Source organism: Pituophis catenifer, unplaced genomic scaffold (assembly GCF_029215685.1).
Source record: "Pituophis catenifer annectens isolate HBS135680 unplaced genomic scaffold, rPitCat1.0.hap2 SCAF_8, whole genome shotgun sequence".
NCBI classification, from domain to species: Eukaryota; Metazoa; Chordata; class Lepidosauria; order Squamata; family Colubridae; genus Pituophis; species Pituophis catenifer.
The window spans coordinates 71,844,566-71,858,404 of NW_027256888.1; the positions used below are offsets into that span (position 1 = coordinate 71,844,566).

At 41.4% G+C, this 13,839-nt stretch overlaps 1 protein-coding gene across 1 annotated transcript in view; it reads left to right on the forward strand.

The window, feature by feature from the left end:
* Window positions 1-13,839, forward strand: part of WDFY3 (WD repeat and FYVE domain containing 3) — a 203,958-nt gene that overhangs the window by 69,629 nt on the left and 120,490 nt on the right. Inside the window, exons 7-9 of the mRNA XM_070948211.1 lie at window positions 6,442-6,628; window positions 12,363-12,529; window positions 13,281-13,748. Coding sequence (XP_070804312.1) covers window positions 6,442-6,628; window positions 12,363-12,529; window positions 13,281-13,748 — 822 coding nt within the window. The remainder of the gene's footprint in view (window positions 1-6,441; window positions 6,629-12,362; window positions 12,530-13,280; window positions 13,749-13,839) is intronic.

Here is a 13,839-nt window from a genome sequence, read left to right on the forward strand (position 1 = left end):
AAAGAATTTGATAGATCTGATGTAGACCTTAGCTCATAAATTATCCTTCCTGTTGTAAGAAGAACAAAGGGATGAACAGCAAAGGCAGTGGTGGGCTTCACATGCTATAGCAACCAGTTCGCCCAGCACCGGAAATGTGAGCGCGCACGCGCATGCGTGCGGAGTCACAAAACCCACCCGCAGGTCGCCACTACCAGTCCACCCAAACCGGCTGAATACCACTTCTGAGCGAAGGAGTATCTCCATGAAAGGTTGAGCTCCATGCAAGAGATAGCCTGCTTGGGAGGCAAACTCTCCCCTTGTTTTTCTTGTTAACAAAACAAGAAAAGAGTTGATTGTAGACCATAAGGCATATGGGTAGTCCTTGACTTACAACCATTCATTTAGTAACTGTTTGAAGTTACAACAGCACTGAAAAAGTGACTTAATGACTGGTCCTCACACTTATGATGTCGCAGCTTCCTCGCAGTTATGTGTTCAAAATTTGGGCATTTGGCAACTGGCATGTATTTATGACAGTTGCATTGTCCTGGGGTCACGTGATCACTGTTTGCAAATTTGCCCTTTGTCTTCCAACAAGCAGAGCCAATAGGGGAAGCCAGATTAGTTTAATGCAGGGGTGGGCAACTGTGGCCTTTTTACAACCAAGCTGGCTCAGGAATTCTGGGAGTTGAAGTCCATAGGTCATAAAGGGGCCATATTTGCCCATCCCTGGCTTAATGATTACATGATTTATTTAACAGCTGCAGTGATCCAAAGAAATTTTGGTTCAATTGTGGTGTAAATCGAGGATTACCTGTATTACATCTAATAATGTTGCTGGATCCAGCATTCTTTTCATCTGATCTTATATCCTCCATTTGAACCTTTGACCATGAACTGTCTTTTTTTTTTTTTTAGCTAGAACATAACTATGCTTTTAGCCTGCCCTTTCTAGTATCCATTCTTGAAATGTCATACTGGCCTGAATGGTATTTTAACTCCTGCAACTGTCTGCAGTTGATTCATTATCAAGTTTGGCAAAGGTCCTTATGCTTTCATTCCCTAAATCTCCGTGAGACAGAATAACATCAATTGATGGCTTGGCCTGTATTATATTGATAGATTATCTTGCCGTTGAAGCTGCTTAGACTGTGCTTGGTACCAACAATGTGACTTTTGGTAGAATAAAATTGGATTATCTTTTTTGGTATTTGGTTAGGACATTCCTTTATGCAAATAAGAGATTTGCCAGTTTGGGCGGGATTGAGGTTGACATGATGCATTCTGTCAGCACAGCTATTTCCCAAAGACTTCTAAGATCATTTTAAGGTCATTTTTTTAGATAAATTAACTTTTATTATCATTTTTTTTTACGGTGAGCACATTGGTCACCCACATTAAAAATGAAATTCTGTTGCCTGCTCTCAAGAGAAAGTATATATCTACCCAAACACATACATAACACACATACACACATGCTATATACATACATAAATATATACCTGCACCATACATACACACACACACACACACACACACACACACACACACACACACGTTAATCGCTATCTATTTTGAATACATAGCGGAAAGAAGAAACTTGAGAGTTCACAAGGTTGATGCCTCTGAACTGTTTCATAAGTTATTTGGTGTGGAGTGATGATGTATGTGCTGGTAGCCCTGTCACTCCACTCTCTGGATCAGGTCATTATTTTTCTGATTTGGCATCTCTCCATTTGCGTTGAGAGAACAAATTTTATAGGAGCAGTAAGTCTGGAGGCTGCGTAATTAGTTCAGTCAGTAATAATCCAGTAACTTCTGTAGAGTTAGATTCATTGGCATGCATCCCAATACTGATGCTGCCAGCATCTGTGTCATCATTCTAAGACACTGGAATAGCTTGCATAGAGTTTTTAGGGTCTATCGCCGGTTTCAAAATCTATATATATAAAAGTGAAAACCACTCACACAGTAATCACGAAATCTCCAGAACCGTAAATCCTACAAACTTGAAATTTGCCAAGTATGTTCCTCTTGGCTTCTAGGTGCTCACTAAGAAAGGATTTTTTGAAATGACCATCAGAGCATTAGTATTTCCTATATTATTATTAACACGCTCTGATGCTAAGGAGTTCTACTCCCCATCCCCACCTTAAAAGAAATCTGTTCCAAATCCAAAACACAAGCAGAGGAGAGGAGTTTCACTTTCAGTTTTACTTTCACAGCAGCAAGCAGCTTTACTACAGAACAGTTGAACTAAGCTATGCCCAGGCTCCTTCCTCTCTCCTTCTTGCTCACACAGCAAATACTTGAGTTTCCAAACACCCCTCAACTCTCTCACATACTGACAGGATGCTAGCCAGAGGAATACCGATGGATGCTGCTGGCTGGGACATTCTACTCCCCCTCCCCCTCTGTTCCAATCGCCAGTTGCATTATATTAACACACTCTGATGCTACGGAGTTACACATTCTACATTAAGTTTCAGAGTGTAAGTGTCAATTTATCAAGCCTGAGCACATAGTTTCGTAGCAAAGCATGGGCATCCAGCTATTTATTTATTTTATTTGTTTTAATTTGTATACCGCCCTTCTCCAGCAGGACTCAGAGCGGTGAACAGCCAGAATAAAACAGAACATACAAAATTTAAAAACAATTTAAAAATAATTAAATATTTTTGGCCGCAATTTAAAACAAACCCAATTAAAATCAATTAAATTGGGATCAAGCCAGCTAGTTGATACATATAGCACAATCAGAGACAGGAAACCTCTCAGAAGATGGATTCCATTCATTATGCTAGGCTAGCGGTGTCAAACTCTATTTCATTGAGGTCCACATCAGGGTTGTGTTTGACCTTGGGGGGACGGGGTGGGTGTGGCCAGCTCGACATTACTCGTGTCGAGGGTGCCTGTGGCTCAAGCACTCTGCCAGTGAAAATGGGCTCCTGCACTCCGTTTTTGGCTGCGACGGCTTCCTGCAACCCTCTGCCAGTAAAAACAGAGCTCGAGAGGGCTGCACATGGTCCATTTCACTGACAGAGGCGCCATGGGTCAGTCATTTGCTGTTTCCAGGGCGGCCCGGCGGGCCAGATCTAAGCACCCGTTGGGCTGCATTTGGCCCCCGGGCTTTGAATTTTACACCCCTGTGCTAGGCCTGCAGGGTATATGGCAGTACTACAGTGGCTCTGTATGCGGCCCGTGGCCCATACATAATAGACCCACTTCTCTAATCTTCCCACTCAGTGGAATACCTGGAAACCAGTGGTGGAATTTAAATTTTTTTACTATCAGTTCTGTGGGCGTGGCTTGGTGGGCGTGGTGTGGCTTGGTGGGCGTCGCAGAGGAAGGATACTGCAAAATCCCCATTCCCATCCCACTCCTGGGGGAAGGATATTGCAAAATCTCCATTCCCATCCCACTCTGGGACCAGCCAGTGGTGGTATTTGCTGATTCTCCGAACTACTCAAAATTTCCGCTACCGGTTCTCCAGAACCAGTCAGAATAGCACCCCTGCTGGAAACCATGAGCGTGGTTTTCTGTTCTGAGGTACAGCTGATGGACCATGTCAATTACAAGTGCCGCCATTTCCTCCAAGCTCTTAGTTCCTAACTACTATATGGATGCATACTTCATAAATGGTTCTCCTGCAGCCTTATGATTTTTAGGTGAAGTGGTAATCACCCACTTTTCAATACTTAGGAGTATATTATGCTGCAGGTTTTGGACCAGGGCAAATCCTGGACTGTGCTTTCTGAAGGATATACCTTTCTTCTGTGGCGCCCCATATGCCTGTTGCGTATCCCCAAAGATTCATTGGGCTGGATCATCAGTCATCTTAATTGTTTAATAGTGGTCATTCCAGCCATAATTTCTTTTCAGTTTATATCTTGTACTGACAATGCTATTATCACCTGCTGATAAAAATGACCCTCCTTATAGTCCATCTACCATCTGGATCTTCAGTCCCTTGAGCTGATGACTCCAGGGCTCTAAGAAACCACGGACAGGGAAATGCATTAAAAGTGAGGTGGCAACTTTTATTACGGTGTTTTGCTCCCAGAGACTATACTTCACCATTTCATATGTGAGTGCCTACAGTTTGAGTTTTTTTGTTGTTCCATTCCAAAGGTTTAACATTTTCTTTTCTGAAAATCTGCCTTACTAGTATTTTAGGCTGTTTTTTTTTTTCCTTTTCATTTTCAGATAGGTGCTTGTTTCCCCTCACCACCTCACAGGCAATTTCAGAAAGCTCACAGTAATCTATATCCCCTCCAAACACTGATTGTTCCTTCCTGAAGATTTGTCAGCATTAATGAACAAAATCCATTGAGCCTTAGCAAAATTGGACCTGTGCCTGTTGACCATGAAATTTGGCTGTTGCCCCTAGCTCAATTATGCTGGCGAACCCCACCATTTACGGTTCCCCTCAGAGATAGGGTGATGATTTTCAGTCAGATCCATTTCCCCTGAAAGCCATTTTTAATTTTTACTTTTAACGAGGAAATGATTCAGCCCACATTTATCCCTGCTTCAGTGAATCGTTTAGGCGCACTGCTCTGCGCTCTCTAGGTTTTCGAAAGCCTTGGCCTTTTGTGGGAACAGAGCATGCATCTCTCTGAAAATGTAGCAACTGTTGGACGGTTACAATTTTAGAAGGAAATGTTTTCCAGCTTTGCAGCAGAAAATTGCCTACCGTATTTTTCAGAGTATAAGACGCCCCTTTTATTCCCCTAAAAGTGGGTGAAAATTTAGGAGTGTTGTATAGCGAAAAGGCGCCCGTTTTTGGCAAAAATGGGCCATGCTTCTGGGGGCCTGGGACAGTGAAAATGTGATGCGCGTAGGGCTTGGGAGCCCAAAGATGGCCCGGTTTTGGTGAAAAGGGTCTGTGCAGAGCACTGCAGAGTGCTTCTGGGGACCTGGGAGGGCGAAAATCTGACACGCGGATGCCAAAAGCTATTTTTTTCTTGTTTTCCTCCTGTAAATTTAGGTGCGTTTTATAATCCAGTGCACTTTATAGTCCAAAAAATACGGTACATATTGGATCACAGAGATTACTCTTTTCACATGAATTAATGAAACGACCAACACTGTTGTGTGTGTGTGTGTGTGTGTGTGTGTGCACGCGCACACACCCATTTCAGTTCAGGCTGGGCCGATATAAGTTGTATCTTTTCACAGGATACCACTTTGCAGGCTCCAATCTGGGCTGCTCACCGGGACGTGAGGTTTTTATCTTCCAAGCTTTAGGACTCGTGCTGAAGCCCATCTTCAAGGAACTTCTCTGTAGCAGAGAGTGTGCTGTTCTGTGTGTGGTATTTATAGGGCCTGTGTGGGTTATGTGTGGCTTTTTAAATATTGATCGGGGGTGTGTTGATGGCTGGCTTTTAAGTCATTTAGTTGTCTTTTCACTTTTGTCATTTGTTGAGCTAGTCTCCACCATTAATTTTTGACATTGTACTTAGATGCCAGACTTACATTTGATTGGATAATGTTATCATTAGGCCGGTGTGTGAGTCACATTATTACTTATATGTGTGTGGCATTACTAATACTTATGTGGCATTAAGATCACAATGAAGGACATGTTGTTTTCTCTGTAACTGCAGTTCAGATCAGTTCAGCTCTGTAACTGCAGTTCAGTTCAATTGCTTGCACGCAGTTCAAAGATTTTTAGTATAAATGCCGAGACAATTGTTCAGAAATTTGAAAATACAGAAAACAACCAGTCAATAGGAGTGCTGATTTACCACCAGCTTATCAAGTACTTGTGAGGTGAGGGCTTGGCAGCACAAGGAAGAACAGCCAACAACTTAATAGCCAGCCATCAACATCCCAATCAACTACTAAAAAGCCACACACAACCAAGCACCCTGTAAATACCACACACAGAATAGCCGAAAGGACACATTCTGCTAGAGAGAAATTCCCTGAGGATGGGCCCCAGCACAAGTCCGAAAGCTCGGAAGACTAAATCTCTGGTCCCAGTGACCGACCCAGATTGGATCCTACTGAAAACAACTTGTCATGTCTGTGGAAATGAAGGAGATGATTGTGCAATTGCCTTTAGTAAAGAGTAAAGTTTTCAAATTCATATTTGAACCTGTACAGATGTCTCGGTTTGTAACATAGCTATGCTGCAAATATTTAGATTTCCACTGGATGGCAGCAGTGAGGTTTTTTTTCCCCCTGCCATCTGCTGGTCACATCAATTTTTCAGTCCAGATATGGGAGACTTAACGTCTTCCTTCTTTCCTAGCATTCTAAAATGAAGAAATTATGTGAACGATGCAGCATCTGTATTTCTTTCTTTATATACGGGAAGTAACCTTAACTGATTATTTGTATGTCACTTAACTTGAAATCTGCCACAAACATTAAAATTACCTCAGAGTGAGTCCTTGAGCATTTCCAACATTTATCATTTGAAAACATTTTTTTTCTTTAATATGTTTTCAGAAAAGGAATGCCTCTCAACGTGTGTTCAGAACATGCAGCAATCGGATGATCTTTCTCCCTTAGAAATAGTTGAAATGTTTGCTGGGCTGTCCTGTTTCCTCAAAGATTCCAGTGATGTGTCTCAAACGCTGCTAGATGATTTTAGGATATGGCAAGGATATAATTTTCTTTTTGATCTTTTACTCAGGTATGCAGATCATGTTTGTAAGTATATCTTCTTGCTTAAACGAGGCACCTTACCAATGTATAAATATTGTAAGTAAAATATTATTGTGAATATGCAGGTGAAAAATTCAACCTTCTTATTAGGCTATATTAAAGTAGTACTATCCTACAGAGACTGTTTTAGCTTCTAGTTCTAATTCGATTAGAAATATCTAATAGAATGTTCTATCATCAATTTTTTTTTGATACGGAGTAATTTTAACATTGCTTCTTTGCAATAGTGGCGAACATCTGTAGCTCTGGTGTAGGATGAGAATGGAGGTTTGTTCTCCGAGCTGTGGGTTGGTTTCCAAATGTTTTGCTCCCGGTTAGGTAACATCTTCAGCAGAATTCAGGGAATTCAGAAGGACACCAACACGGATATTCCCTAAAGTCCCCTGAAGATGTTATCTAATATATTAATGAAACGTTTGGAAACCAACCACAAGCTCAGATTCTCAGTCATCCAGGTCATGGTGATCTCAGAGATGCTTTTTCAAGAGGCAACTGGACTTTCTGGTTTTTCTTTGAAGATGTTTTGCTTCTCATCCAAGAAGCTTCTTTAATTTACTTTACTTTACTTTATTGTCATTGTGCCTCATACAATGAAATTAAATGCCAACTTCAGTGTACATTGTAACTATAAAAATAAAACACAAACACACATCCTTTGCATTCTATACAATTGAATTGAAAACCCCTGATACTGCATTAATATTGCACTATACAGTAGAATTCAGTATAGTTACTGCTCTGGGATAGAAGCTATTTTTCAGCCTATTTGTCCTTGTTTTTATTGTCCTGACTTCCGGTGGGCCCGGAAGGCCCGAAAATCATCTGGCCGGTGCACGCATGTGCGTTGGAGCTGAGCTAGGGCAATGCTCGCGTGCCTACAGATATGGCTTCGGGTGCCACCTGTGGCAAGTGTGCCACAGGTTTGCTATCACTGGCCTAATCTGAAATAAAGCATTGATAATAATTCATAAACTAATCTAGATTTTTTTGACTGGTGAACCCATTTCGATTACCTTCTTTGGTAAGGACAGTAACCAGTATTTATGTATTTGAGAATATCAGAATCTATCTGATATCGTAGAGTTAACCATCATGCTTTACTTTTTGTTTTTAAGTACTTACCTTATCGTTCTAAAATTCTGCAATATGGTACGGCCCTAACATGATAAAGTAATTTGTGTAACCACTCCCCAATAATAAATAAACCAAATTGTTTCAATATGATTATGGTTGAAGAAAAATATATCATCATCTTCGTTTAATGAGCCCATAATCCCTTGCGGGCTGGAGTCTGGGCAACTGAATGGAGCTAGCAGAGTGTTTACTGGCCGCAGGGCCGGATTTAGATGAAAAGAGGCCCTAGGCTATTCCACTTATGAGGCCCTTTCACCAGTGGTGGGATTCAATTTTTTTAACAACAGGTTCTGTGGGCATGGCTTAGTTGGGGGTGTGGCTTGGCAATCATGTGACTGGGTGGGCGTGGCTAGCTGGTCACGTGACTGTAGGCGTGGGTAGCTCGTCATGTGATCGGGTGGGCGTGGCTATGTGCATAGGGACTACTCAGAGGGCTGAAAAAAGTCATTTCTGACTGGGCCTCGCACTTTTGACTGGTCCTCACACTTATGACCATCCTCACATTTATGCCCGTGCAGCTTTCTTAACAACCATGTCACTCATTTCACAACTGCTTCTCTTCACCATGGTGACAAGATAGGGCAAAAACGTAAAATGTGAGGACAGTCGTATGTTCGAGGACTGGTCAAAAGTGCGAGGACCAGTCAAAAATAACTTTTTCAGCCCTCTGAGTAGTCCATATGCACAAAAGGACTACCCAGAGGGCTGAAAAAAGTGATTTCTGACAGGTCCTCGCACTTTTGACCGGTCTTCGCACTTATGACTGGTCATCATTTATGCCCATTGTAGCATTCTTAACAACCATGTCACTCATTTCACAACTGCTTCTCTTCACCATGGTGACAAGATAGGGCAAAAACGTAAAATGTGAGGACAGTCGTAAGTTCGAGGACTGGTCAAAAGTGCGAGGACCAGTAAAAAATAACTTTTTCAGCCCTCTGAGTAGTCCATATGCATAAAAGGATACAGCAATAGAGAGGGATGAAGGAAGGGAAGGGAAATTAGAGTAGGAGGGAGGGTAAGAGAGGGAGGAAGAGAGGAGGAGAAGGAGAAAGGAAGAGGAAGTAGGGAGGAGAAGAAGAGGGTGGGGGGAAGAGAAAGTAAGAAGGAAAGAAAAGAGAGAGGTGGTAGGTTTGAGGAGAAAGATTGCTGTACAATAAAAAAGATGAAAGGGAAGAAAGCCAACCCCAAACAAATATAAAGATATTAAGATAAAGAATGAATTGTTAAACTTTAAAGAATAAAAGAGAACAAATATGAATAAATAACGATAATTAGAAACACACATACAAACATACAATGTATTTTCTTTGAACAGAGTATTTGGCCGGTTCACAAATTTAAACAGTGTTTAGTCATTTCAATTAAATTTACAATTTCTATATTTCCTTTTTGCCATATTTATTCCTCATCTATTTTTGTAAAAAACCAATATTACCCTTCATCCTCATCTCTAATCTTAATCAAATTCAATTTTTCCCTTCTATTCTATATTATACCCCTTCCCATTGTCATCTATTTTTATATCCATCCTCACATTGGTTAATTATGTAATATTAGTTGTTTAATATAAATTCAACATTTTAATATAAATCAATTAGTTATATAACTACCTTTTTTGTATATTAATCAATGTGAACATGAATATTCCAATTATTTCCATGCAATCCAATTTCTTACAAATCAATTAATTATATTTACCAATAATAATAAACCAAATAATTTCCCCCATATATTCCTCCAAACCACAACTTAACCATTTCTGCTTTCAGAAATATACAATTAAATAGTATCTCAATTATTACAATTCCCTAGTTAAATAGAGCTTTTTTTCTTTTGTGTTTTAAAATCCTGAACTTTCCTCTTTTTCCCTATTGTTTGCACCTACCTTTTTTGGTGAGGAAAAAGAAAAGAATTCTGCCTGCCTAATTTTCCAACCTTGCAGCAACAGCAAAGCAGTTTCAGTTTCGTTTCTCAGCATAGATAGGGGGAAAAAAATCAACACTCTTTGCACAGAAGCAGAAGAGCCCTGAGCAAAACAGCTGAGACAAATCAGCTGAGAGCCGGGAGGCCAATTAGCCTATGCTGAAGCTCCGGGGGCCAATAAAATTACAAAAAAACCACCGAATCCTTTGTTAAATTGCTGGCTCCCCCGCCCCTCGCCCACCACTATTGATTGGCAATAAATAGTGGTGTGGAGGGGCGGGGCAAGCCAGCAATTTAACAAAGGGTTCGGCTGCACCACTGGCTATAGGGCGGCCCTTTGAAGCCCCGCGGCAAGAATTTGAAGTTTTTTTTCCCTCTAGCCATCGGAGGCAGCAATAGATGGGGAGTGGGCGGGGTAAGCGAACGGCAGGCGATCCAACAGAGCAGAGAGTGAGGGTGAGTGAAGGCGTGGAAGCTGCTTTCTCCATCCTGCTCTCTTGCATCCGGAGCCGGTGGGGAACCACGTGGCAGCCCACGTGGATCCCAGGCAGCGGAACTCAGGCTAGGGAAGGGGTGGGCAATTGTGGCTCTTTTACAACCTGTGGACTTCAACTCCCAGAATTCCTGAGACAGCCAAGCTGCATCAGGAATTCTGGAAGTTGAAGTCCACAGGTTGTAAAAGAGCCACAATTGCCTACCCCTGGCTACGGTAGGCTGGCGCCGCGCGGGTGGGAGGCGAGGGGCGGGCGAGCCAGCAATTTAACAAAGGGCTCAGCCGAACCCCCTAGAACCACCAGAATCCCACCACTGTGTAGGCCCCTCTTGATCTTGAGGCCCTAGGCTGAAGCCTAGTTAGCCTATAGGGAAATCCGGCCCTGACTGGCCGGATGCCCTTTCTGACTCCAATGCGGAGATTTGTTCAGCAGATATATTCCCATTGTGCCCAGAGAGAGAAATATCTGCCTCTACCTAGGATCGAACTCACAGCCTCCTGATTGTGAAACGAGAGCTCCACCTCTAGGCCACCGCACCACTCTGGTTGAAGAAAAATATATAATGTTAAATATTAATAATTTTAATCTATAAATCCAGAGAAGGAGGACCACAACAACTGCTCATTGTGGCTTTGTGTAGGTAGAATGGGAGCATTGACAAAACTCACTCACTAGTTTATGGTAGTCTTAGACTGGCGTGGCTGTAAATCTAAGCTCTCCAGATTCTCAAAACCCTTTTTCTAGAATTGCTTATTCAGCAGTAGACTCTCAATCATGACTCAGCCACTGTAGATACTGTATTGCAGTCAAGAAGGAAACCGACTATAAGCAATTTACTTATTACTGCAGTATACACCAAACCTTTATATACTGTATACCAGGGCTTCAGCATTTGGGCACTTTTGTCCTGCCTTTCTAAGTTAATGAATATTTGGACATTCTCTTAAAGGTCAAAAAAGGCACTGGGGATTTGTTGTTAGAAAAGTTTTAGCTAGTCTATGAATATCCCTGATATGCCAGCTTTGTAACAGTCTGTGTCATATCTGAATTTCTCTTTTTTCCTATTTAACTTAATATCTGTATATTCCCCCAAACAATTTGTGGGGTTTTTAAAAAAATGAGAAATAGCTCCTTCCTTGTATTACAACACTGCCAAGTTGTGGCACTAACAAGATGAGATAATTTTATGGTGTCAGTAGTAACTCCACTCCTCCATACTGACACAGTACATGAATGAAAACCCAGATGAATTTAATTTGTATATTCTTGTGAATCAATTCCCCTGTTTGTCCAAAAAGGTTTCCCTCAATCTCTGATGGTGATACAGGCAGTTTTCGTTGCAAATGCTTGTGAAATAAATACGGATATTTGCTACATGCTTTAAAATGTGAAGTGTTTGGATTAGGAAGTTACGTTTAATTTGGAAGAGCATAGAGGGAAAGGAAGAGAAATTACTTAAAGGTAGATGGTATTATGGAATATGTAGCCCACATTATCTCTCTTACTCCCCTATTGACTCAATTAACATTTTCCGTAGAGAATTTCATTCAGGAGAGCATGTAGACCAGGGGTGAAATGCTACTGGTTTGAACAGGTTCGGGCGAACCGATGGTAAAAAATGCTACTGGTTCGGGCGAACTGGTATTTCCAATGATCAGCTGGTCAACGATTAGCTGTGAAGCGTGATTTATATTAGCTAGAATCGTTGGATTTCCTGGTTTCTAGCTAATCTAAATCGTGTGGCACAGCGGATTCCCCCCCTTGCTGTTCTACTTACCTTTGCAGACTCAGAAGGCTTCAAAATGTTCCTTTTTCAGTGCTGCGTGGGCGCGCCTCAGGCGCTCATGTGCGCACGCTCGGTAGCAGACTTACAGAACCGGTAGCAGACTTCAGAGGATTTCACCGCTGGTGTAGATGTAACCATAGCTTCTGAGACAGATCTATGGTGTGGATCTGCTTAAAATGGCCTTAAGGTTTCTAAAAGATTCTGGTTATAATGAATCTTGAACTTTAACTTTGGAACGATGCTAAATAAAATTGTGTTTGAAATCAACTGGTTTTATTAATTAATTTATTGCAATGTTCCAGATTTCAATCCAGAGAAAGCCATGGGTTTTTGTTCAGTAAATGTATGTGTTTTTCCTGAAGGTTAGAACAAGCAAAAGAGGCAGAATCCAAGGATGCGTTGAAGGATTTAGTTAACCTGATAACCTCATTAACAACATATGGTGTGAATGAATTAAAACCAGCTGGCGTTACTACGGGGGCACCTTTCTTACTGCCTGGATTTGCCGTTCCACAACCTGCAGGCAAAGGTACTATTATTCTTTTTTTACCTTATACATGCATAATAACATGAACAGTATATTGTCCTGGGTTTTTATAATAGTTCCATAAAAAAAAAATCTGTCCCAAGATTCTTAATCATGTGCTTAAATAGACCTCAGAATAATTCATTTTTTATCCTTGAAAATATTCCTTAGAATATGGTCCTTTGCTTCATAGAGAAACCAATTACTTATACAATCATTTTGAATGATTGCTTAAGCAGTTTTTAGAGCTTTAAATTATTTAAATTGTATTTAAATTAAAATATATTTGATGTATACGCGTAGTCCTTGATCTTGGACCATTTGTTCAGCAACCAATTAAATTTACATCAGCACCGAACAAATAGTGATCATGACCGGTCCTCGGAGCTCCAGTCATCCCGGTACCCCTCATGCTTAATTGCAGTCTGAGTGCTTGGCAACTCACCGGTATTTCCCACTGGTTGCCTAGCACCCTACAGTCACATGATCAGCCTTTGCAACCGTTCCTGCTGGCTTCCCCAGAAAGCCATTGGGGAAGCTGGCAGGGAATGTCATAGGTTGCTGGGGGTAACCCAGCAACCTCTCCCTTTGCATTCACTCCATGCTGGCCACTCGTATACCCTTCCCAACCCTCAGCAAACCTCCCTTGCATCCATTTCAGATTCTTGTCCTGTCTGCTTTGGAGAGGGCTAATAGTGTGTGTGTGTTTGTGTGTGTGTGTATGTATTTCTCTCTCTCTCTCTTTCCCTCATAGGTCACAACGTGAGGAATATCCAGGCCTTTTCAGTCCTACAGAATGCTTTTCTTAAAGCAAAAACCAACTACCTTGCACAAATTATTCTCGATGCCATTTTGAATATATACATTGCAGATAACGCCAATTATTTCATCCTGGAATCCCAGCACACTTTGTCTCAATTTGCGGAGAAAATTTCAAAGCTTCCAGACGTACAGACAAAATACTTTGAGATGCTTGAATTTGTCGTCTTTAGCTTGAATTACATACCTTGCAAAGAACTGATCAGCGTCAGCATCCTCTTAAAATCCAGCACCTCCTATTCCTGTAGCATTATTGCCACAAAGACTCTGCTTAAGTTCACGCGGCATGACTACATTTTTAAGGACGTTTTCAGGGAGGTGGGACTTCTGGAAGTGATGGTGAATCTCCTGCACAAGTACGCTGCTCTTTTGAAAGATCCTACACAAGCCCTGAATGATCAAGGTAGATCCCATCCCCCACTTATTTATTTTTTTATTCATTATTTTGTCGCATTTCTATGCCGCCCAACTCCCAAGGGACACTTTTCCCCCTT